This window comes from Myotis daubentonii, chromosome 3, assembly GCF_963259705.1.
Source record: "Myotis daubentonii chromosome 3, mMyoDau2.1, whole genome shotgun sequence".
In the NCBI taxonomy this organism is placed as follows: domain Eukaryota; kingdom Metazoa; phylum Chordata; class Mammalia; order Chiroptera; family Vespertilionidae; genus Myotis; species Myotis daubentonii.
In genome coordinates, this window is record NC_081842.1 from 33,205,577 (window position 1) to 33,231,550 (window position 25,974).

General features: G+C 43.3%; 1 protein-coding gene across 8 annotated transcripts in view; it reads left to right on the plus strand.

Moving 5' to 3' along the window:
- The window catches only part of FNDC3B (fibronectin type III domain containing 3B), a 340,205-nt gene that overhangs the window by 255,189 nt on the left and 59,042 nt on the right, over window positions 1-25,974 (plus strand). For all 8 annotated transcript variants that reach the window (XM_059687039.1, XM_059687047.1, XM_059687040.1 and 5 more), the window contains 4 exons: window positions 4,390-4,528; window positions 7,952-8,005; window positions 21,882-22,006; window positions 23,202-23,376. In XM_059687039.1, coding sequence (XP_059543022.1) covers window positions 4,390-4,528; window positions 7,952-8,005; window positions 21,882-22,006; window positions 23,202-23,376 — 493 coding nt within the window. The remainder of the gene's footprint in view (window positions 1-4,389; window positions 4,529-7,951; window positions 8,006-21,881; window positions 22,007-23,201; window positions 23,377-25,974) is intronic.

Here is a 25,974-nt window from a genome sequence, read left to right on the forward strand (position 1 = left end):
GCCATATAAAATGGATCCTGTTTCCTTTGTGGACAAACATTGACTCCCAAATTAAATAAACTATAACATACTTAGAGTTTAAAGACAAGGAAAATAACTCCATGTGGCCCATGGGTCTGTCCATCTTCAATTACCTCAAAATTTTTGTTGTTGTTAATCTTCACCCGAGGATATTTTTCCATTGATTTTTAGAGAGAGTGAAAGGGAGAGGGACTGACAGAGAGAAGCATCGATGTGAGAGAGACACATCGATTGGTTGCCTCCTACATGCACCCTGACCAGGGAGAGAGAACCTGCAACCTTAGGTATGTGCCCTTGCCCAGAATAGAACCTGAGACGCTTCAGTCGGAGGCCTGACACTCTATCCACTGAGCCAAATTGGCTAGGGCCCACTACCTCAAATTTTTACTTCTGCCATCAGATTCTTTTATCTAGATTGTCATCCTCCCAACCCGGCTGCCAGGAGCTCCCATCACTCACGTTTCCCTGGCCTAATAAGTATGGATTTCTGACTCCAAGAATCTCATTAAAAATAAAGAACAAACTTGACTGAGTTCAGATCTCCCCAGATAACTAATTGCAGTCAGTTAGTACTTTGCAGGCTCTTTCCCTGCCTCCTTTCCCTCTGCTCTCTTATCTGGATGGATCTTTGGTGCCAACCTTTCATTGTGAACATTTAGGAGCTGTCCTGCAATTGTATCATTCCCAAGTGCCTAGTGATTGCAAACTGAGATACCTCCTGGGAACCTAAGTGAGTCAAGTGGGCTGGTAAGAGGCATGTGAGTTCTCTGAGCTGGATAGCATCTGCCCATCTTAAGGGGGAGGGGCTCTCAGCTTTATCGAATTACTGCCTTGCAGGAGTGCAGCTCAGTGTTGCTAGTTTTGAAGAGGAGCCAGAGGTTCCTTTTCTAAAATGAGAGGTCTTCGAGATTTTTTTTCAGTGTTGGCTCAATGTTTAATTTTTTATTTCAGAAAATTTCAGAAATAGTAAAAAATGACAGTAGTTTTAATAAACTGTCATATACCCATCACCCAACTTTTCAGTTTTCTTGGTGTCCTCATTTCCTCCTCCTAGCCCATGCAGCTAGTTTGAAATAAAGTCTAGACATCATGTTATTTCACCTGTAAACCACATTACTTTTTTCACACTCCCATTCAAAACAAACAAAAATGATAAATTTCTTAATGTCTTTAAAATCCAGAGACTGTTCTCATTTCTTCAGCTATCCTAAAATTGAGGGTTTTGTTTTTTTCAGTTTTTGTAATTGGAATTAAACATGGAGTAAATCTTCTCTTTGGCTGATTTCTTGCAAATTTCTTTTAATCTAAGGGTTTTCCCTCCATCTCTCTTTTATTTCTCTCCTTTTGCAGTTTATTTGTTGGGGTAATGTTTTTGGTCCTGCAGAATTTTCTGCAGCATGAAGCAGGCTGGCTGCATCCGGGCAGTGCTGCTGAGCGTGATCTCTGTGTTCCTATTAGTGGAGAAGAGGCTTCATCAGATACAGGCTGGACTTTTCTGGCAAGAATATCGTGGACAGTGGCCTTTCATTAGGAATGCATGTGTCTGCTTTTCTGCTTTGTGATGATCACTGCCTCTATCCTTTAATTCATAGGTGGCTCTAATATTTAAAAACACTATTTTGCATTGCCCGCCCCCATATCTTGGATGAGCTGCAACCTATAAGCCATTCTAATCTAATAAAGTTCAGGATGGAACCCTCCCCTTGTCTGGATCATTCTATGATTCATTGTAAGTAACTCCCAGTTAGGCTGACCTGGTACATAGAAATGGTCTTGCCAAACCTACCATTCAGTTTTACATTATCCTGTGTCTACTCACAGCAAGGGCAAAAAAAAGAGCATTTCTTTTATCATGTCAGGTGGAGAGCATCCTGCTGGGGTCCAACCCCAGCGGGTCCAGGGGTCCCCAAAGGTGTGGATGGAGTCGGCGAAGAAGGAAGGACACGGAGTCAGTGTTCAATTGATCAGCAGCCTAGCCAGGATCTCCAGCCAGGATCTCCAGCCAAGTTCTGGTCTGGATCTCCAGAGAGGTTCTGCTTCAGATCTCCAGCCAGGTTCAGTCACCAGGTTCTAGTCAGGTTCTCTTGCCTTGTTCTATAGTCAGGTTCAGTCCAGGATCTATTGCCATGTTCTCTCCAGCGAAGTTCTTCTGTCTCCAGGCTCCGTGTAGGTTCTGTCTTCTGAATTCTGTCTCTTGTTGTCTTGTTACATCTGTATTTATACCAGTTGATTCAATCCTATCAATCTCTATTACAAAGGTTAGGGCGTTTCTTATCTCCATTCCAGGGAGTAAAGATTATGTAGCTTAAGCATGATTGTTCGTAGTTAAAGTGATTAATTACCCGCCTGGCACTTAGTTGAGGGGTTTTATTCCCTCTCTAACTTCAGGGGAAAATCCCTACCTGGGGATTCAACCTTTCTCAGAGAGGAGACCTTGGTTAAAACACAGTGCCAAGAAGGTGAGCAAACATATTAAGAACCGTATGCCATATATGCCAGGTCCCTTGAAACAGCAAGCATGGACTGGCTCCCGGCAGCATCCTAATGATAAGCACTCTTTGTTTGGATCAATGTCATGGTGTCTGTCCTCCATAAGGCAAGTCAGTCAAATATCTAGTGAATATGTATTTTACCTTTTAGGATTTTATTACTACAGGATGTTGCAAAAGGAGGTTTACAGTTGTTCGTACGGAAAATAATACAATAATAAATAAATAATAATACAAGTATAAACTCTGTGTCTTGAATACTCACAACTGTAAACCTACTTTTGTCCCACCCTGTACTAGTATGTCTTTTAGTACTTTTGACTTGTGTGGATGGCCTCTATAAATCTTTTGTGATGGACTTTGTGGAGAAAGGACTTTGCAAATCACACACCTAATTAAGACCTGTTTTTCCATAATGTTCTCTAGCTGTTGTTCATGTTGTAGAATGAGGGGAAGTGGGTTGGGGGGATTAGAGAAACATTGATTGCAGAATGAGGGAGCACAGCAGGCAATGCAGTGTACCCGTCAGACTTCCACAATTGAGTACAGCCGATCTAACTTTCTAGCTGTGTAGCATTGGGAAATTTACTTCATCTTTCTAGTCTGAGTTTTCTTGTCTTTAGTGGGAACTCACAAAAGGTTGTTAAAAGAATTAAGGGCTTGCCCTAGCAGGTTTGGTTCAGTGGATAGCGCATTGGCCCTCAGACTGAAGGGACCCAGGTTCAATTATGGTCAGGACACATACCTAGGTTTCTGGTTCGATCTCCAGTTGGGGCACGTACAAAGGACAACCAATTGATGTTTCTCTCACATTGATGTTTCTCTCCCCATTCCTCTCATTCTAAAAATCAATAAAAACATATCCTCAGGCGAGGATTTTTTAAAAAGGGAACAGTAGAAAGGAAAATGGTAAAAATCAACATAATGTATTTTTTGCTCTTTGAAAGGAGAGTGGTTTTGTAACAGCACAGTATGAGTTTTTTCTGGAGATACCGGCACATGTGTTCAGTGTTGAGCCAGGCACTTTAATGTGCAGAGTGTACGTGTTTAATGCTGGTACCAGGTGAAGGAGTGAACTCTTCACGTTGGTAAACTGCACCTGAACATTGTTTTTGTTTTTTTAGAATTAGAGATGCAATCAGCAGTAGGAACTGGTTTCTGTGTGTGAAACATACATATTTCTACCTAAATATTTGCAATGTTATTCAAAGATGTCCCTGTTGTTTGTACTTTTTTGCTGCCTCGCCAAACTTTAGACTCTCATCACTGCTTCTTGTCTCTTTTCACCAACTCTTTACTTTTAGCAGACAAAGTCAACTGGAGAGTGACTTGTTCATTTTTAGAATGTATATTTGGAGACCTTTCTGGGAAATAAGGATATTTTCTTATTTAGCATAGATTTTTTCAGTCAGTAGACCTTGCCTATTTTAAATGGAGCTCAATGGTTCTTACCATTAGCACAGTGGTTCTCAACCTTCTGGCCCTTTAAATACAGTTCCTCATGTTGTGACCCAACCATAAAATTATTTTCGTTGCTACTTCATAACTGTAATGTTGCTACTGCTATGAATCATAATGTAAATATCTGATATGCAGGATGGTCTTAGGCGACCCCTGTGAAAGGGTCGTTCGACCGCCAAAGGGGTCGCGACCCACAGGTTGAGAACCGCTAGCAGAAGGAGAGGCATGTTTCCCTGCTGGAGTGATTATCCCCTGGGAATGCTGACCCTAGTTAGGGCAGGACAAGGCCACCAGCGAAGAACAAGAGCCATGGAATGCACTACATAAATTCTGTTTCTCTGTGGAAAGCTTAGATAACAGCCCTGGTCTTCTGTGTCGGGCCAGGGCCACTGACTGTACTTGTCTGCTTTGTTTCCAGGGTATATGCCATGTACAATTCCGTGAAGGGATCCTGCTCTGAGCCAGTGAGCTTCACCACCCACAGCTGTGCACCCGAGTGCCCCTTCCCCCCGAAGCTGGCGCACAGGACCAAAAGCTCACTGACCTTGCAGTGGAAGGTGGGTGGCTCAGTGTCGGGAACAGGCTGAAGTCTGTAGCCGTTTGAGACATTTATTTAGCACTGTTCCAGTTTGGTGATGGTGTTTGGTTATCTCCATAGTAACTATCTGAAATAAATTACTATGATATCAGAAGTTGCCAACTCTCTGAAAGGGTGTGAGAGAGAGACTGCAAAACCAAGCCTTAGCTCTGTTTGCAAGGGAATCTGGGAAATTTCTTAGGATCGCAAGCAATACATTATAAGTGATATAAATACTTAAAATAACTAAAATTCATCACTTTCAAATGGTTTTCATCACTTTCTAATTCATCTCAACAAACATTTGAGGATTTCAGTCTAATGTTTTTGTGAAGATTTATAGATAACATAGGTTCTGTTGCTTCTTTTAGTGGCGATTCTGAAATGTTTAATATTTAAAACTGCCTAGGATGATTAGAATTCTAAATGACATTAAGATTTCACTAATTTTTACTTACTAGATCTTATCAGTCAGGATTGCTAATTATTTTTAGAAGTCCAAATCATGTAATAGTTCTCATGAAATACCATTTACTGGCTACAAATGATTCTTGCCAAAGAGAGGCCCTTCACGAATTTAATGAGCTTATTAGTCAGTCATACTTGTGTGTTTGCAAGCAGATAGGTTGTTACTAATCTCTATAGTAATTATTTCTATATATGAATATTTTAAAATATAGTTTAAATGTAAAATTTGTAGAAGAAGAGATAATACAGATTTATGGTATTTTGAGAGAACATTAACATGAAAGAAATGAGATGGTTAGTGATATTTGTTATTGGTGAAGAAATATTTTGTCTTCTTGTTCCTATACCAGAGGGTCAGATTTATCTAGGAAGCGGGTAAAAGCAGCTGAGAGCAGTGGTCAGCAACAGAGCCTGGCCTTCTCTAGACCCCTCTCCCATGGGCAGCTGCATTCTCATTGCCAGCAGCCGACACTAAGTGTGTTATTTGGACAAAGGCAAAGTTTAAACTGGCTCAGAATCTGAACTATTTTATTTTCCTTTCTGGCTTCCAGGGATAATCCAGGTCAGTGATTCCCCACCTTTTCAGAGTTTGAACACCCAATTGGTCATTGTTATTTAACTTCTTGGAGTATACACATCCATTTTTAAATGTGTTCTATATTTACAAATATGCATATGTAAATATATCTTTAAGGAAAAAATTAAAATTCTTTTTTTTTTTAAATATAAGAAACTTTCCTAAGAATACCAGAGGGACCCGGGGTCTCACCTAAAGTTGGGGATCACTGATATGTGCTCTGCTGCAAACCTAGATGCAGTACAGGTTTCGGGGAGACTGGCAGCTTGAGGGAAGAGTTTTCTCATGAGGAAGAAAGTGTTGCAAATGTTCTTTCTCTGTTTATTTAATTGTGAATCAGAAACCTCCTCCCATTCCTTTCAGCCATGTGCAAACTTGAAAGTTCTGAATTTATTTCAGTTTTTATTCAAGTGTTCTTAAAACAGATTTCCTGATCTCAATCTTTGGCTGTGGGCACAAGGACAGGGGACCATGCTCTGACTGCCCACCTATCCTCGAATCCACAGACACTGAGAGGGCTCAGCCACGGGAGACAGGGTGGAACCAAACCAAAGTTGGTGTTCTCACCTGCAAGGGTTTAGCGGCTCTGGTGGGGCAGAGAAGAAACTATTAAGAAACAATTTCTCTACAAGCTTATGAGCTGTTATAAATGCAGTTCTCTAAAACTTGAGCCGTATCCGTTATTTAGAACATTAAATGTGTCCCTGTCCACAAAAGCCTAAAATTGCAGTGCAGTAGAGCATACAGCACTCACCTGAAATCTGGGTCTGGGGACTCAGAGATTATATGACTCAGCAGGAGGAAGGAAGGAAAGAAGAGGGAGAAGAGTTTCTGTATTAATTTAACTAATACTTACTGAGCCCCAGATGATGTTTTGTTAACAATAATAAAGCAACAGCTGCTGTTTACTGAGTGCTTCCTATAAGACCAGGTAGTTTAGTAGTTGATTTACATATATTCTCCCAGTTACTTGTCACACACATCCATTCTTGGAACAAGAAATTAAACATTGATATTAAGCAACTAACATCAGATCACACATGACAAACAGCCAAGCTGGGCTTCAGATCAGCTCTAATGACCAAGATGCCTTTTGCTAGGGGCAGGACACTGCAGTGTGCAGAGCTCCAGTTCTTTCCTGGGGAGGAGCCAGGCCCAGGAGCCTCTCCCACTTAGTGTGTCTGTCTGTCTCTCTCTCTCTCTCTCTCTCTCTCTCTCTCTCTCTCTCTCTCTCCCCCCCCCCCATCTCCTTCCTCCCTTCCCTCCCATATTACTCTTCTCATTCCCTCTCTCATCTCTCTCTTCCTCCCTCCTTCCCATCTCTCTCTCTCTTTCCCTCCCTCCCTTTCTCTATCTCCATCTCCATCTCTATCTCTGTTCTATCTCTCTCCCCCTACTCTACTACCCTGGTGCTGTGAAGGAACCCCAGTGCTGCACTGCACTCTGGCAGGTCTAATCCTGCAAAACACTCTTTTCCGAAGTTCTCTGCTCCTCTGCCCATTGTCCAAGGCCTGCTTTCTCAGTGAAGCAGACTTCGGTGTGCTTTTAAGATGAAAGCAAATGACCAGACTTCTTTTTGCTAACTTGTAAAGGTCTAACAGTCTCTGGTAATCTAGTCAGAGGATCCCATTTTTCCTCTTTCTCTTTAAAAGGGGGGAGAACTTTAATACCAAAGAAGGCTTTCTAATCTTAAGCACTTTTAAAAAAAAAACCTGTGTGGGAGAGGTTAGAAAAATATAGATTCCAACTCTGAGCGCAACTGGGTCAGCTCTATCCCCCCAGACCCTAAGCAGTGCCTGTGTTTCTTAGCTGCCTTATTTCTCCTCTACTCTTGAACCTAAAGTTGCCTCTTAAAAGTTGTATCCCCTAGCCCTAGCTGGTTTGGTTCAGTGGATAGAGCATCGGCCTGTGGACTGAAGGGTCCCAGGTTCGATTCTGGCCAAGGGCACATGCTTGGGTTGTAGCCTCGATCCCCAGTAGAGGGTGTGCAAGAGGCAGCTGATCAATGATTTTCTCTCATCATTGATATTTCTATCTCTCTCTCCCTCTCCCTTCCTCCCTGAAATCTATAATAGTATATTTTTTTAAAAAGTTGTATCCCCAGAAGAAATAGGCCACCATGTGGGTATAAAGGTAGAGGTGGTAGAGAGTCAGCTTTGGCTATTTGTGGAAATGATTTCTTAATAGTGGGGGGACTTTCTCTACAGTTGAATTGTATTAAAATTGGTTTGTGATAATGAGTGACCAAAGAGATGCAGGAGCTCTCCAGGGTTATAGAATAACACTAGCATTGACATTGTATTTGAACCTTATATCTGTGAACAACTTCCTCCAACCTCTTATATTGTTATTTTTTAGGCACCAATCGACAATGGTTCAAAAATCACCAACTACCTTTTGGAGTGGGATGAGGTAAGCCTGTATTCACATTCATCTAAAATGCGATTTCAGAAATACAATTTCTGAACAACTACTGTTTTATTTTTTTTATTCTTTTTGTACGATTTGCTAAACACGGGGGGAAAAAATGTAAATAGAGGAAAATTTAAGCCAATAGTTATTGACTGAAAAATGAACATGGATAGAAGTAGCATAAAGAATTGTGCATTAAAACACATTTACTTGGCTTATTTGCAAGAAATGCTACTGAAAGAAAAGACAGGATCTTGATTCTTTTGGGGTCCCCCGTGTCTAGCCATTCATTAATTGTTCTGTCATCTTGACTGTATTTGAATGTCCGGTGTGCACTTTGGTGTTGTACAGCTGGGCGCTTTCTGTGGGAGAGTGGAGAGCGCCTGGGGGTCTCACTCTGCCCCTGTGTGACACCCTGTCGGGTAGAGCATCCTACAACAGATGCGCCCCTCTGCTGTTTCTGTTGCCAGAGGCCCTTGAAATGGTATTCGTGGTGGAGTCTCCTCATCTTGAGGCCACTCTGTGCTGAATGGCGACCCAAGTTCGTTTCTGGTCTTGCTGAGCTACCAACAGGATCTCAGGCAGGAAACAATGTAGAGGACTTTCCTCTCTGAAAAGCAGCTGTGCTTTTTGTACCTGGAGACATTAATTCTATTCATTCATTTACCCTTGCTTTAGTCTGTTTTTCTGTGATCGAGCAGACTAGGATTTTAAGACTAGAAAATCAAGTTGCTAGCCTTTGCGACTTAAATTCAGGGGGCTTGAAAGATTTAGAACACAGGTTTAGGCTTAGGCAAAAAGTAACTTGTCAGGTATGGAAAAAATATTTTAACCAAATATAAAATGAAAATCAGATGAAGTTCTCATGATGAAATTTTGATGTGAAAAGGGAGCCCTTCATCATTCCCTGCAGAAGCATATTTTCCCATCTGGGTTGCATCTGAACAGCTAGAGTCGAAAGTTACCAAAGACAATGGTCTTTTGTTCTGAGGATCCTTGTGAATAGTTCCTGTGCACAGATTGGTGAAATCTCAGGGGTAACTGTTACATTTTACAGATTAGGTAGATTTCGTGTTAAGGTGGTTTGATTGGAACGTGAAACCACCGCTGTGGCCCTTGTGGAAGGAGATTTTTATAGGCAGTCAGGAAAGGAACTATCTTCCCCTCTCCTCTTCCTCCCTAAGGGTGAGTGGAGGTGAAATGCAAGTCTGTTCCAAGTGTGTTGCTTTGTTGCCCTGACCTGGTGTTTTTTTCTCATAATTTGAGGTTTTATACTGAGATAGAATTTATTAATAAAGATGAGGCTTTTTTTCATTTCAGGTATCTTCTCAGGGCAGCGTATGTGTGTCCTTCCCTGTGTGTTTTGCTCTTCTCTGACTCATAAGTAGTGTCAGAGGAGTTGAGTGCTTGAATGGGAAACCTCAAGGGAATCCCAGGTGCTGCAGGAAATGGTACTGATGGCTCAGTGGTTGGCTTCCTCCCTTCTGAATCTGTTTGGGTAGTGTCCTAGCCTGATACTGAGAGGAGATGTGCCCAAGCCTCAAAGGAAGTGCAGAACTATTTCTGATGACCATCTATAATCAATAGGACCCTCTATGGCAGTGGTTCTCAACCTTGGCTGCACATTAGAATCACCTGGGAATCTTTTTAAAATCCTGATTTCTGGGCCTCATCCTCCGGAAATTCTGTTTCTTTGTTACTAATGTTGTGGCCCCACCCCGTAACAAAGAAACAATTTCCGGAGGATGAGGCCCAGAAATCAGGATTTTAAAAAGATTCCCAGGTGATTCTAATGTGCAGCCAAGGTTGAGAACCACTGCTCTGTGGACTAGTGACCACAAAATATTAAATGGTTTGTTTTTGGCCGCCTTCTGTTTTTCCCCTACTTGCTCTCCTTCCATCTTTTCCTTATTTCCACCTTAATTCTTCTGCCTTTCTCTTTCCTCTCTTTTTTCTCCCCCACTTTGTAATTCCTGCAGCTCAGCTTTATTGGAGATTCAGCTTCATTGATTCTCACCTACCATAGGCCTTTTGCCAACAGGGAAACCCTTTTACTTTCTATGGCATAATATTCACTTTCTAGAAAAGCTATGTAAAGTACCCCTTGGAAACGGGATAATTGAAAGAACACCGTGATGAGATGTGGATTCCATTCCAAGCTTTCAGCCAGGTCACTTGACTTCTCTGGTCCTCAGTTAGCCCTTCAGTTTATGTGTACTTTTTTAAAAAAATACATTTTTATTGATTTCAGAGAGGAGGGGAGAGGGAGAGAGAGAAACATCAATAATGAGAGTCATTGATCGTTGCCTCTTGCATGCCCCACACTGGGAATCAAGCCTGAAACCTGGGCACATGCCCTAACTGGGAATTGAACTGTGACCTCTGGGTTCATAGGTAGATGCTCAACCACTGAGCCACACCAGCCGGGTAATTTATGTATACTTATATCATTTATGCTTCTAAAACCTGGTTAGTGGGATTGCATCTTCTGACAAGAGAATATTTTTGGATCCTTTTCACTGCTGTTGGTCTGTTTATTCATCATTTCAGCATTTATGGAGCATACCTCTCAGTTCATATACATATCATATGAATACTATTCACTGTTATATTGAGGATCTATGATGTTGGAAAGATACTGTCCTTATTTGGATAGCTGTAAAAGCTAATGTCATGCTATCCTTCTATGCTTTTGAACAGATACAAAGAAACAGACTTAGACTCATGCTTCTCAATTTGTTCCATCCATTAGCTTCTTTTTATAACTCCCTCCTGTTCTGTCTCCTTAAAAAGATTAAAAAATGGAATCATTGGGTTTCCTGGCAATGAGGAGAGTACAAGTAATGGTAACTAGTTCATTCCTGCCCATCCTATCATTTCAGAAGTCAAGTTTCTGATAGTCTGTGCTTCTAAAATTCTCAGCTAAGTTGGTGACCAGCAGGTCTGAAGGCAGGTGTGGCCCTAATGAGGAACAGAAACAGAACCATTATAGCACAGGAGAACGCTGGTACACCACCTCTCCTAAACCCGTTGCCATTAATGGCAAACCACTGTTCTGTAGAATCACTTGGAAGTCACTCTCTGAGTTCTTCAATTAATAAAAACTGCTTTTGTCTATTAATAATTGTAACTAGGCAATCCCTCCGTTTTTAACCAATCTGGGAAGTCACTGTGACTATGAGATGGTAATGAGCAACTAAAAATGGAATGCACAGGTGTCCTTGGCTTTTCTGCATTGGCCACCAGTTTCCGTTTTCCCCTGAAACAGATCAGTTTTCATAACTTACAAAGATGTGGCCTTTGCTTGCCATGTCCCTGCACTGTGCTGACTAGGATGAGGTGTAGTGTGTACAGCCTTGGAGCCTGCAGTCTGGCCTTAAAATTTTGTAGATCTTCAGCCTCTGTTTGCTGCTCCAGGAGACCCCATTATGAGCAGCAAAAGAGGAGGCCATTTTCAAGGCCGTTTTCTACTTGACTGTTGAGAGTCATCATTGCCTTTCCATTTCTTTCTGCTGACAATATGCCCCTGCCCCAAGTTTAATCTAGTACATGACATCATTACTTTGAAGGCTGGCAGAAAGCAGGTCTGAAACCTTGTGATGGTTTCTTTCTCCTGCCACATTGGATTATTACACCTAGTGCTAATTTAAAAACAATCAACAAAAACACTTTTATGAATTGAGTTTTAGTTTAATCCAGAATTATGAGTAGAATAAGAGTTTCTTACTATTTTAACAGCAAAACAATGCTTAGATGCTAGAGTTAGAGAGATAGTGCTTACAGCTCACTCTCCCATGGACCTCCCTGAGCTGTTCCCTGTGACCTGCCATCCCCTCCGGCCACTCGAACTCGGCCCTCTGTTGCCTCTCTGCTGGATGACACGTAGAGGTGGGAGTTTTTCTCCAAAAGGAGCTAAGGGGGAGGCTTGAGGATATAGAGGCCTCTATGGTAGGGATGGGCTTTTATGAACAAGAATCATGAACCTCTGCATAGATTTACACATAAAGCCTGCCCAGTCTAGTTTAAGGGATAATGATCTGGCCTTTTCCTTGAAAACTTGAATAAAAGTTTCACAGTCAAAATAGGAACTTTTTTTCCATTTTAGAAAACATAAATTCCATAAAGGAAGTATTTATGGAAACGTAACTTGTTGTGAGTTCTACTCCTAAGACATTGTTTTAAATCGTGCTGTGCAGAATACTAACTGCAGCTAGTTACTCAGCAAATGCTGGTCTCCTGAGGTCTTGCTGTGAATCTCTGGCGTGGATTCATAGCAATAAGATGTATCAACAATGTGGTGTTCGCCTAAAGAGATATGGATTTGTAGTCTCTGTTTTGTCTCTAACTAGTCAAGGAAGTAATTTAACCCCCAAGCCTCAGCATCTCCACCTGAAAAATTATGTCATTTGTCACACAGGTGGGTAAAGATTGAATGAGAGTCAGTGTAATGATTATTTCACATCACCTAAGCACAAGTTGAGACCTAGGGGTAGAAAAAAAGTCTACAATTAGAAGGACTGAATGAAAGGAGTGGGACATTCTTCTGTTGGGAATTTGATCAGGAACCATGAGATTAGTGTCTCTGGTTTGCACTAAACAAAAACAGGCGTCAGCGCTATATATAGATGTTCATTGCCACTAGCTTAGTTTCTGGACGAGACCTGTAGGGAGAGTATGAAAGAACCAGAAAAACAGCTTCATGGGAATGTACTAGTGGAGTTCACAAGAATCGTCCTCTTGTGTGACTCAGCTAGCCCAGACAGCAATTTCACACGTAGCTTTCCTGGTGACGAATGAGCCAACACAGCGGTAAAACAGTGGACTGAGAATAAATAAATACTATAGAAATCGAGGGTGTATAATTTGAAATAAAAAGAGCAGAAAAGGCCAGCAGCAGGTAGAGCCCATATATGCCACCAGGGCGTCAGCAAGCCCGCGGTGCCCAGTGGTCCTGCTGCAGAAACCTCTGTGGCAACCCCAGGCTGTCCCTTCCTGGACATCTAGTTCAGGAGGAGCCACCTTAGCTCATTTTAAGAATTGAGCTAACCCATAGGAGGTACTGGGTTAACTAGTTTATTAATCAGATACCTTTAACTTAGGTATTGACTAGTTAGCATTGATCATCTTTCGGAACTGTATTCACTTCATCCAAGTGAATTTGCAATGGCTTTTCAGGTTGGACAGCCTGGGAGAGCCTGGAGTGCCAGGAGGCAGCCTGACACTGGGGCTCAGGGTTGAGGAGAGCCTCCCTGAGACCATGCAGCTGATGCTCTGTCTGAGGTGCCATGTGGCCTTACATGGCCTTACATGGCATATGGTGAACAGTATGTCAGGCCCGTGGAGAAAACCAGGAAGGCCCATTCCCCAACCCATCCCCAGTGCTGGGGGTCGTTTGGTACACTGTCCATCAGAATCCATCTTTCACACAGTGCCTTAAACCAAACCAGTACCTGGCAGAGTAGCTGTGTTTTGTCACACCACAAACCATCACTGCCACGTCTGAGAGTGCTTTCAGAGAACCGGGTGAATAGCTTCCCCGTGTAGGTCCTGCCGAAGGAAGCTAGACAAAAAGGACTGTAACTCTGTGAGGTCCATAGGTGCCAAAGGCAGTACTGAGTTCAAAGGAGCCGTCTCTCTCAGGGACCTCAGCCCCAGTCATCTGCACACCTAAAGCAGATTCTCTACCTGCTTTTTATCGCTTGTCATGTGCGCAGGACAGAGTTATGTGTTTGGGCAGCAGAATGTGTGGGGAGCTTCCGGCTGAGTTACGCATACCCATCTTGGTCCTCATGTTTGTTGTGCTTGTTGGCTGCCAGATGGAAGGCAGCAGCCCGGGTTTGGCTAGATGATGGGCTGAGCCATCCAGCTCTCGGTTGACTTGTGACTAGTCCAGGCTGCCTGTTCCAACATCGCCACCTTGCTCCTCCTTTCCCTTCACTGGGACAGTCAACACATTGATCTTATCAAAGCAGTGACATCTGATGCACCCCATATATGCAGAGATATAAAGGAAAGGGCCTGGTCATCCTTGCCTATTTCAGGTAGCTAAACCTCTCTCACTAATAGGAAAGACCAGCATGCTAGGGGATAAAATGAATACAGTGCTTACGTAGGAGCCCGCCGACCACAGACTATCCCACCCCCTTTTCTTACCTTTGAAAGCTCCTCTGTGCCAGAGTGCTCAGTAAAATGAAAGAGGCATCACAGAAGAGAGTGAGATTTGGCACAGGGAACCTTCAAATCCCCCCAGATGTGGAGTGTCTCCGCCTCCCTGTTATGAACCCTTCTTCTATATGGTTATGCTGCACATACATGCTCTTTTATTTCTCAAGCCAACATTTATCTTTGATGTTGCCTAGGGTCGGCCAGTGCTGGAACAACTTCTAAATATAGACGTCCTAGCAGACTAAATCTTCGAGCCTGGCAGTAGTTCAGTTGGCCAGTAAGCCTTATTTTTTATGTGATTTATCTTTGCCGTTTCTGACAGGTTGAACTATGCCTGTTACAGAGTGCCCAGCCCAGAATCACTCAGCCCCTGTCTGGACCCAGCAGCCATAGGCCACACAGCACATGACAACTGATCATCAAATTCATGTAACTCATTTAGCAGACAGTTATCAAGCCTGGTCAGAGCAGATCAAGAAGACAGCAGGCATGGCTGTGAAAGAACCTGTAAGAGGAGGAGGTCAATGGGAAGGAAACATCAGGAAGAGTAGAGTGGCAAAGGGAGCCTGTTCACCATCAGTTCTGGTGCCCTGGTGTCGGCCATTCTCATGTTCTTGTGCCAAAAAGAGGAACAGGAAGGATCATTTCCAGTCTGTTAATTTGAAGTAAATTGAAAATATCAGCCAACCTCATCTATTACTGCCAGTTTGGGCAATGCCAGCATCCAGGGTCATAGTGCCAGGGTAATTGGAAATGTTAGCCAGAGCAGCCACATTCCCCGCAGTCTAGAGAATGACTCCTGGCAGGAAAACACTGTGGCCTGAATTAATTGGAGTGTGTGTGAGTTACATGTTAGAATTGGCCATTGATGCATTAATTCCTTAACAGGAAAACAACCCATTTAATTGATTCATCTTCCCAAGTACTGAGGATAGCTTTATAAAGATAGATAAGTTAACAAAAAGAAAAAGACTTGAAAAAAATTGTTTTCAGTCTTTCAGTTACTTAGTTCTACAAATTAACAGTTACTTTTAAACATTTTAAACAAAAGATGAATCAATGGTCACATTTTTTTATCTTCTACAAAAATAACTGTTGGAATCTCTTCAGAGAGGCCTTACGTTGTGGGATGGTTTTGAGGGAAAAGGCCTGTGCTAAGTGCATGTGGGAAATAGAAGCCTTTATTTGGGCACACGGTAAACATTTGTGTGCTGGCTTGCACGCACACTTCCGCTCCCTCACCTCCTGGTCATTTGTAGTGCAGGAGGAATTTATAAAAGTTTACTGGGAACTTCATACTATACACATATATGGACATCAAGATAAAAGAGTGTAATATTGCATAACAAGTTACCCCAAAACTTAATGGCTTAGTGCAGCTACCTCCTTATGCTCCTGGATTAGGGGAGGGAATTTCGACAGGACACTGGGGGAATGGCCTGTCTGGGTTCCTCAATCGCTGGAGCGTCAGCCGGGAGGGCTCACTGAGATTCGGATCTTCTGGTTGGGTCTTCACTCACAAGTCTAGTGGTCACTCGTGGCATTGGGAGGCCCTCCTCCGGGGCTCCCTCACAGCATGGCAGCCAGGAGGGAGTCAGAATCGCTAAAGTTAATGCTGCAGGGAAAAGACAGAAGCTTCACCTTTCAGATCCAGCCTTGGAAGTCACACAGCTGCATGTTCTCTCAGTCATGAGTGAGTCACAGCACACCCACATGAAGGGAAAGGCCTGTAGGTTTGGCTCCTCAATGGTCGGGAATCAAAGAATTTTGGGACGTGTCTAAAATCACCACCATGTGGCATAAGGCTTCTCTCGACTCTCTTAGTCATGAGAAACCGTTAATAAATATTTTTCCTTTATCTTTATATAGCACATATGGTGTGTTTGAGTAACTATGAGGTCATGAACTTTGAAAGTACAACATAACTCTTTTCCTGCTTCTGCTTCTTTTTCTGAGTGTTCTGGCAGAGGGAGAAGGAAGACATGTGTACCCAGAAATTCATGGGTGGATGGGACTCAGACCCTGTACCCTGTGTGGCTCCACCTCAGGGACACTGCTCTGCCCAGTTAACAGATGGAGCGGTCACTACCTGCTCCCTCAGTGGTAAGGAGAGGGAGCCCATGAGGCAAGCTGGACTCCTGCCAGTTAATGCCTCCACCTCCACCCCCCGTTGTTGCACTAGGAAGTAGGGGATGTGTCCTACTCCTTTGGGTGACCCACAGGACTTCAGCAAACTATTTATTTTTGGGAGGGGGGGCAGAGAAAATAAGAAATATGCTATAATTTTATGTAATCGCTATTTTTAAACTATAGATTAGAAAGTAATGGAAAATTATTCAAGTAGATCATTAAAGAGCAGAAAATAAAATAGAAAAATAGAGTGTATGTCCCTCAAAATATTTAAACCCTTTTATATTTGTAACTTAATTCCAAATATCATTTTAAACAATGAAGTAATGTTTACAAGGTTAATATCTTTGTCCCTGTGGTTATTAACACATCTTGAAAAATGTTTCCAAGAGTGAGTCATTCTCGGCTGTGCAGCCACATAAGTGTATTTCACATACTCCTCCAGCTTCCTTCCCTCACCCCTGCCTTTCCAAGACTGACAAAAAGTTGGAGGTGGTTAACATTCTTCAGAATTTAGCAGGAACTTTGTTGGATCCAGAAGAACATCTGGATTCATTGTTATTAGACTTGTAACCAAATTCATGGCCTTCTCAGAAGGGAGTGAGGATGAGGATGGAGCAGCAGAGAGGCAGGTGCTGACAGTGTGTAATTTTCTAAGTGTTACCAGGCTGGGCTTCCCCACAAAGGTGGTGAATCTAGAACTGAAAGGAGGCCTTGCCCAGCAAGGATCAGGTAAATGAGATGTCCAACCTAGGCCAGGTGAACTCTGTGGGGAATAGAGTGCAGTTCGTAGGCATGGGCTGCCCGACATGTGCTATGGGGAATGGAGAATCAGCCGGTCCATGGGGTCTAGAATGTAGAAGACATGCGAGGTGTTTTTGTCCAATAATAAGAAAGAGGAGATCAAGGCAAAACTGGGGAGCTCCGGACTGGGGGCGGACTGGTCTGGTATATTGCGTGCACACCAGCCAGTTTGCTGGCATATCCAGTGCTTTCCTGGAGAGCAATTTTGACCGGAAGTAGAGGACATGTGCCCTGGGCCCTGGTTGGAAAGCAGTTCCATTTGTCTCAAGGCCTGGGTGCTGAATCGGTGCTCTCGGGCCCGGTCTGGGTGTGGGATGACAGTAGGTTAACAAGAACCATAAATTCAGTCATGTGAGAAGAGGAACACTCAACTGAAGAAAGTCATGCTTCACCTCACCCTAAATTGAATGCTGTTTATCGACACACGGTTGATTTGTACTTCAAGATTTCTTCACATTCTAGTGAAGATTAGCTTTGTCCTGGGATGAACTTAATGTGTGCTTGGGGATGCCCAACATTTGAAATGGAAACAAGGCAGGGAACCCTGACAGTTGGCCTTTGTGGCGTGTGGACACTGGCAGGGGAAAGTGGGGCCAGAACAAGGCTAGGCGTCCCATGGCTCATGTCAGATATAGCCCAGTGGCTAGGTCCACTCCAGAATGCTCACAGGTGTGGGCTCGAAGCCTCCGCTCCCCTTTTCTCAATTGGGGTGAAGTTTTCTTTCCTTCCCCAGGAGCACAGGAGCTCAGGTGCTCATCTTAGACAGGTCTGACCCTGATTGCTCCCCTGCTGCAAACCTCATCTCCCAAGGTACCGAGAACCAGGGTGCTGCTAGGCAGCCAGGCTCCACTCTTCCCTGTGGACCAGCCAACTCCTGGGTCTTTTGAGACCCCATCCGTCACTCTCCTCTGTGGGTGGACACACCACAAGTGACCTAGCAGCAGCGGTTGACCAGGACAAGGCTTGGGCCACAGATATAACTGCTTCCTATGTTTGGCCAGACTATTGATGACAGCAAGCCTAAAAACTGTCAGATTACCCATTTCTTCTTTTTTCAAATATATTTTTATTGATTTCAGAGAGGGAGAGGGAGAGATAGAAACATCAACGATGAGAGAGAATCATTGATCTGCTGCCTCCCGCACACCAGTAGGGACTGAGCCCACAACCTGGGCATGTGCCCTGATTGGGAATCTAACCATGACCTCCAAGATTATAAGTCAGTGCTCAACCACTGAGCAACATCAGCTGGGCTGATTATCCATTTCTTTCTTTTTTTAAAAAAGTATATTTTTATTGACCCATAGTTGGTTTGGCTCAGTGGATAGAGAATCGGCCTGTGGAGTGAAGGGTCCTGGGTTCGATTCTGGTCAAGGATACATGCCAGGGTTGTGGGCTCCATCCTCAGTAGGATATACTATATATATATATATATATATATATATATATATATATATATATATATATATATATATATATATATATTATATATAATCTCCCACGTTCAAAGGCTGTTAAATCGCGTTGTTTACCCATATCTTCAGAAAAAAATCACTTCTACTGTCGTGGTAAACAACCTGTTTCCCTATTTATAATGGTCTGGCCCTCTAGCAACTTCAGTGTGAAATTATAGCTAATTTGCCTACAAATGTCAAGTGGTCATAATAATCTGGCCACTCAGTGTATATCTTTGTATTGATTTCAGAGAGGAAGGGAGAGGAAGAGAGAGATAGAAACATCAATGATGAGAGAGAATCATTGAGTGGCTGCATCCACCACACACTGGGGATGGAGCCCGCAATCCCGGCATGTGCCCTTGACCAGAATAGAACCTGAGACCCTTCATTCCACAGGCTGATGCTCTATTCACTGAGCCAAACCAGCTAGGGCTGGTTTCCCATTTCTATTAGGATCATGTTTTAATGGGAAACTTTGCACAAGGATGATGTTAAATTATTAAAAATTAAGTTTTCTTTCCAAGTAAAGCTAGTATATCTCAGTAATCCTGTGTAGCTTAAATTAGATTTTATTAGAACAGGGATCATGGCACAGTTTATAATCTCTCAGAATCATCGGGAAGTTATTATTTGCCATTTATAAAACTTCACTGACATTAACAGCATGGACATTTTCAATTTTGATAAACAGTGACTAAACATTTATGTTATTATTCCTATCAGTTTGTTTGAATCTTTCAATCTTCTAAAGCATTATCTTTTAAAAAAAAAAAAATCCTATCTATTTCTGTCAACAAGAAGTGGATAATACTTTATTTATAAATGCTGTTCGCAACCTGGGCTTCCTCTTGGTTTACAAGCAGATTCTCAACATCCCCTGTACCTTGAACTTGTACTTCAATGCCTAAGCCCCGGAGCTATTCGTGGGAGACACCGCCCCAGTGATTCGTGATTCGTAAGCCATCAGATCCCTTCTCCGTCCTCATTTGCTTACTTCTCAGCTGTCGATTACTGTGCCCTGCAATGACTTTTATGAATTTTTTTTTCTTTCCAGATAGCCCTTTTAAAATAATCTCCATGGCATACATGAATATATTACTCAAAGCTTCTTTCATATCTGAAATATTTTAACCTACTTTCCATTGTGTTTGCTTTATTCTCAGTGACTTCTAAAAATTCACCAGTAGGCCTTACTTCTTTAACTCTGTGACCTATTTGTTTCTAAAACCTGATTCTAAGATTTCTGGAAATCTGGGTCTTTTCTCGTGTTTTTTAGGACTGTGCACGTAACACATCTTGGAAGGTAGTAAGATGGAAAATTTGGCATGCTTTGTCTAAACAAGGTGGAGTTTATTTAGCAGTTGTTCCTGATACTGAAGTAGAAATTGAAAATAAAAATGTTCGAAACATAGGAAATGTCTTAAAGGTCACAGAATGCCTCCCCCATCCCGTTCTTTAGTGAGCTCCTTTAAAAGAAGTCTAGTTCCCATCATGATGCCTCCCCACTCTTTTTTCTCATTTAAATCACAGACAGCCTGGTTTTCACCATATTAAAGCAAATCAACTTAGTAAGGCACAGACTGACTTTTATTTACTGGCTGTAGTTCTAAGCACCAGAAATGGGCAAAGGAGTCCAAACAAAGAAGTAGGAAAAATGAGGCATTGAAGGGGAGCCAGCTTTGGGTTTGGAAAGGATGAGGCTTCCGTGGCGGCAGGATGTGCCTTTCTTGCTCTGTTTACTTTGAGCTCAGAAATAGAGGAGAAAGAAGGTAGATCACGCTACAGCCTGAAAGGGATACAAAACATACCAGGGCATAGAGTGTAATCAGACACTGGATGTAGTTATGCAAATGTATGTAGAATAAATCGTCTGCAGCAGCCTTAATACTCAAGGTTAAAGTAAGCAGAATGGCACAGTGACTTTACTCAAATAGCAGTGGAAAAATGCTATGCTTTGCTGTTTGCACCCGAATGTATGTGGAACCCTGATCAAATAAGCTTTGGATCTTAAAGACTAATAGGACTTCTCTCCCTCCCTGGGGTGACACCAGGTTGCTCTGGATTGAGAGGGAGAGGGTTAGTTTGAGGATGAATAGAGCATGGTTGTTTTTAGTCTCTTCACCCTAGTGACGCTTCAAGCTAGTTGTGTGTTTAGTTTATTTTTAATTAAACTATACCTGGAATGTGTTTTAATGGTAAGAATTTGGAGGCCTACTTAAAGGAAGGAAATGCTTGAATTTGCTAAGGAGAAAAATGTGCTTTCTTCTTTCTTTATAGAATAAATTGAGAACTTCAAACATATTTCTGAGGGCCCTGGGCACAACCATCTGATTAGAATGCTAAGATACATTCAGCGTTAGCAGGTGGTTTTCTTTGCAAGAACATAGATAAAATACTGTGGATTATGGCTATGAAATATTTGTTCTAGCAAACTGCTGATGTGAGTATTTCATGCCTTGGAGCATGGCACACCACAGTTAAGGTTTTGTGTTTTTTTCTTACTCACTGGTCTATTAAGAGTACCCACTGAAGTGTTTTCTTTTCACTTCAAGGAATTTGAAGCATCATGTAAAGCTAGGAAGGCATTAAAAACGTATTTCCAGCCTCATAAGACACTGAAGAATAGCTGTAATACATATAAATGAATTCGGCCAATGTCCTAAGTACTTATCAGACATTCATCTCACCTCTGCAAGCATTGATTGAGCTCCCAGGTTGTCCAAAGCACTGTTATGAGAAAAGCAGATGTGGACGAGATGGTTCAAAGGCATGTGACCAATACTTAGAAATCAGTGAGCAGGTAGCTCACCATCGCTGGAATGTGCATGTGTGGAGGCTGGTGGCTGCTGCGAGGCTGGAGAGGAGAGGAAAGGAGGACTGGGGAGGCTGTCTGTGGCGGCCCAAGCTGTGTAGCCTGGCCCTCGGGTGCAGGCAGTCCCTGGGAAGGACTGCGTTTCAGAGCCCTCGGGCTGCAGACTCACTGTCTGTTGGTGAGATTGGGCAGTTGGTCCAACCTCTAGAAACTGTGCGTTGTCATGCGCCTAAGAGGACCTCTTTATGTTATTAACCAAAAGCTACTTTGGAAGTACAGTGCATTGTTCATCTCAGTTACAACATTTTCTGCAGGGCCTTTATGTTAAGGAGGGCATTTCATTGTAGACACTTGGATGTGCAACCCAAACACTTCCCCAGAAGCCTGCCTTCCCTGGGTTCTGTGCATCCAAGCTAGGAAGATAAACAGTCACGCCGAATGTTCCTTCCTTTTCTGTGGTTGTTTACTTTTTTAAAAACTTAGGTGCCTTGTTTCACTTTTCTCTTAGGGCAAAAGAAACAGTGGTTTCAGACAGTGCTTCTTTGGGAGCCAGAAGCACTGCAAGTTGACGAAGCTTTGTCCAGCGATGGGGTACACGTTCAGGCTGGCTGCTCGGAATGACATCGGCACCAGGTATGACGTTTCCTTGTCCGCATCTGTGTGATGGTTCTGAGTCTCCCCGTCATGCCCTGGAAGGCATAGGAACGCCCGCTGCCTCCACATTGAACCAATCTGAGCTTTTTCGAGAGGGAATCTTAACCGGAGAGAGTACAAGGCCCCTTCTGAGGTGATAATGCCACTGTGTGGCCTCTTTGCAGTCTTGCAAGCTGTAATGCAAAGGCCCCAGAGAGGGGCTCTGAGAACTCAGGTGGAGGTACTAGTGCAGATATTGAAAGGAATTCCTCTTGGACTTTTTGTTGTTGTTGTTGTTTTGAGGTCATGTGCCTTTTTTATCACTTTAGCAAGCTCCTCATTCTGTGGCCTTTTTCAGTTATATGTGAATATTCCCTCATACAAAGAAAGGTGCTGGGCCAGCTTTGTTGTCTAGCTGAGGGCAGACGCCGGATTGGGGAAAATCTGACTGCCGGGATGCAAGGCTCGGAGGCGGCAGAAGAAAGACAAGAGCAGGTGGACAGTGAGGCGACAGTGGGTCCAAGATGCTTTGAAAAGATCGTATTTTAGTTGCACTTCCTGGGTAACTTGACTAAGGGGAAAGTATTTTTCTTTCATCATTGCTTGTTGAAAATCCTAAAGGTTCAGCACATCATTGGCCCCCAGCCTCTTTTCCAGCCTAAAATCTTAGCATCACAAGGCTTTACAGCCTGCCCTGCCCACCCATGCTCGCCACTGTATTTTTAGAGTTCACCGGTTAAAAAAGTCATAAATTAAAGGCTTCCATGGTTCAAGAGTTTGTAAATGATTGGCAGCACCCACAAGCTTTTGAAACATGGCACTGTATATATTTGTAAAACATTTTTCTCACCGACAGACGTCATTTGTGCTCGCACTGATTCGAAGGCTCCTGGTAGCTGTGGCTCACAGCTTGGTAAACATTGCCCGACCTTGTGCTTTCTGCAGGGTGCTTTTGGGGGGAGATAAATTCTTACCTATATTGTCCTGTAACTGTTGTGCTTTTTGAGCATCAGGCCAAGGGGGGACATTGGCAAATAAAAGTTGTGGTAGGAGATATCTCACAAAGCCTTTCTTTACTTGCTGAACCTGTCAGGCCCCAGACTTTGCAACCCAAGCAGCTTGGGCAGTGGGAAGCTTACCATCCTCCTGTGGAATCGCTCCTAAGCTGTGTGTCCCTGGGCTTGTTTCTCTGCAGTGGTTATAGCCAGGAGGTGGTGTGCTACACACTAGGAAACATTCCTCAGATGCCCTCTGCACCGAGACTTGTTCGAGCGGGGGTCACATGGGTCACGTTGCAGTGGAATAAACCAGAAGGCTGTTCACCTGAGGAAGTGGTCACCTACACCTTGGAAATCCAGGAGGATGAAAATGTAAGCTTTGCCGATTTCATACCCTTGCGTTTGTTCAGTGGAAGTCGGTATTGTCATAACCACAGGGCACCATGAAATTAGATGAGCTACATAAATTCAAAACCAAACCCTTAATTTCTACCCCTCCGACCACTACCACCAGCCTGTCCTTTTCCATCTCCATGAATGGCATCTCCCCTTTGACTTTGGGAACTCAAAACCCTTGCAAGCATCCTTGACTGCATATATTAAAAGTTAACATCCTTTTATGCCGGGGTCCAGCCCCAGCGGGTCCAGGGGTCCCCAAAGGTGTGGACGGAGTCGGCGAAGAAGGAATGACACGGAGACAGCGTTCAGTTGATCAGCAGCCTAGCCAGGATCTCCAGCCAAGTTCTGGTCTCGATCTCCCGAGAGGTTCTGCTCAGGTTCTCCAGTCAGGTTCAGTCTGAGATCTCCAGCCAGGTTCGGTCACCAGGTTCTAGTCAGGTTCTCTTGCCATATTTCTGTAGTCAGGTTCAGTCCAGGATCTTTTGCCATGTTCTCTCCAGCGAAGTTCTTCTGTCTGTAGGTTCTGTGTAGGTTCTGTCTTCTTGGTTCTCTTCTAAGTTCTGTCTCCTGAGTTCTGTGTTCTAAATTCTGTCTCGTTACATCTGTATATATACCAGTTGATTCAATCCTATCAATATTACAAAGGTTAGGGCGTTTCTTATCTCCATTCCAGGGAGTAAAGATTATGTAGCTTAAGCATGATTGTTCATAGTTAAAGTGATTAATTACCCGCCTGGCACTTAGTTGAGGGGTTTTATTTCCTCCCTAACTTCAGGGGAAAATCCCTACCTGGGGATTCAACCTTTCTCGGAGAGGTGACCTTGGTTAAAACACAGTGCCAAAAAGGTGAGCAAACATATTAAGAACCGTATGCCATATATGCCAGGTCCCTTGAAACAGCAAGCATGGACCGGCTCCCGGCACTTTTAAAGCCTCCTTCAGGAATCATTCTTAAATCTCACTATTTCTCAACCTCTGCCCAGCTATTATTACTCTTTTACAAGCCATATCATCTCACCCCTGGGTTATTGTGATGGCTTCTTTAGTATTGTACCTACCTTCCCTTACTATACCAGCCCCTGTCTACCCCGGGAAGCAGAGTGATCCTCTTAGATAAAATGAGGTCATGTCAGTGCTGTGCTTAGAGCCCTTCCCAACTTGGTGCTGTCCTGTATCTTCAGAGTAAAAGCCTGAGCACTTACAATGCCCACAAGTCCCACGCTATTGAGCCTTTGTTCCTGCCACTGTCCTCTTAGGGAGCACACCAGGCGTGCCCTGGCCTCAGGGCCTTTGCATTTCCTAAGCCTTGCAGCTAGCGTGCCCTTCCAGGTAGCCCTGACTCACTTCCTTATTTCCATGAAGTCACTTCTCCCACGTCACCTCTTTCAGAAGCCCCTTCCTGGAACAGTGATGTCTAATCCAACTTCCCATGATGATAAAAATGTCCTATAGTTTGTGCTGTCCAATACAGTAGTGCCTAATCCCACAGGACTATTGAGCATTTGAAATTTGGCTGTGGGGCCAAGGAACTGAATTTTTGCTTGTATTTAATTTACATTTAAATTTAAAGAGCCACAGTGTGGCCCAGCTGGGTTGGCTCAGTGGTTGAGCATTGACCCATGAACCAGGAGGTCACAGTTCAATTCCCAGTCAGGGTACATGCTTTGGTTGCGTGCTCGATACTCAGTGTGGGGCATGTTGGAGGCAGCCAATCAATGATTATCTCTCATCATTGGTGTTTCTACCTCTCTCTCCCTCTCCCTTCCTCTCTGAAATAAGTAAAAATATGTATATTTTTTAAAAGCCACATTGTGGCTGTCTTATTTAACCTGCACTGCTATAGAAAGCAACTTGCTAGGTGCTTTTCCACCATTCTATCCTTTTACCCAGCTTAATGTTTTTGTCATAACACTTAACACTATATGGCAAGCTTCATGTTTATATATAGTTTTGTTTGTGTGTTTGTTTTCTTAGTCACTTTCCCCACCTGGCATGTAAGCTTCTATGGGCAAGACTTTGTCTGTTCGGGCAGTGTTAACCCCATAGAGCATAGAAAAGAGAGCCCGATGCATAGAAGTGCTCAGTGATATGGATGGATGGATGGATGGATGGATGGATGGATGGATGGATGGATGGACGGACGAGAATACCGTGGAATGAATCCTCTTAAAGGGTCACGCCTTCCCCATCCAAGCTGTCTTTTCGCCCTTGGCCAGGAGAAGACACTGTGTGGTCAGAAATCTCAGGCACGACTCGCATAGCACATTGCAGCTCCGCAGTGCAGACCTCAACACAAGAGGCTTTTTCCGTGACAACATTGCAAAATAACTTTCTTAGGTACCTGCTGCTTTGTAACAAGTACCATTTAGTGGTTACGTTTTTCTGTTTAAAATGCTTATTGAGTAACCAGGAAAATTTGCTCTGAAGGAAAGCATTTGGGGACACTACTCCAAAGCAAATTTACACTCTCTCAGAGAGCATTGTTCTCATTTAAGTTAGTATTAGCCTCACGATAAAGTGGAACAGACCCAGGAGGAAGTACAGTGGGATAGTGTGACGTTTTACCTAACG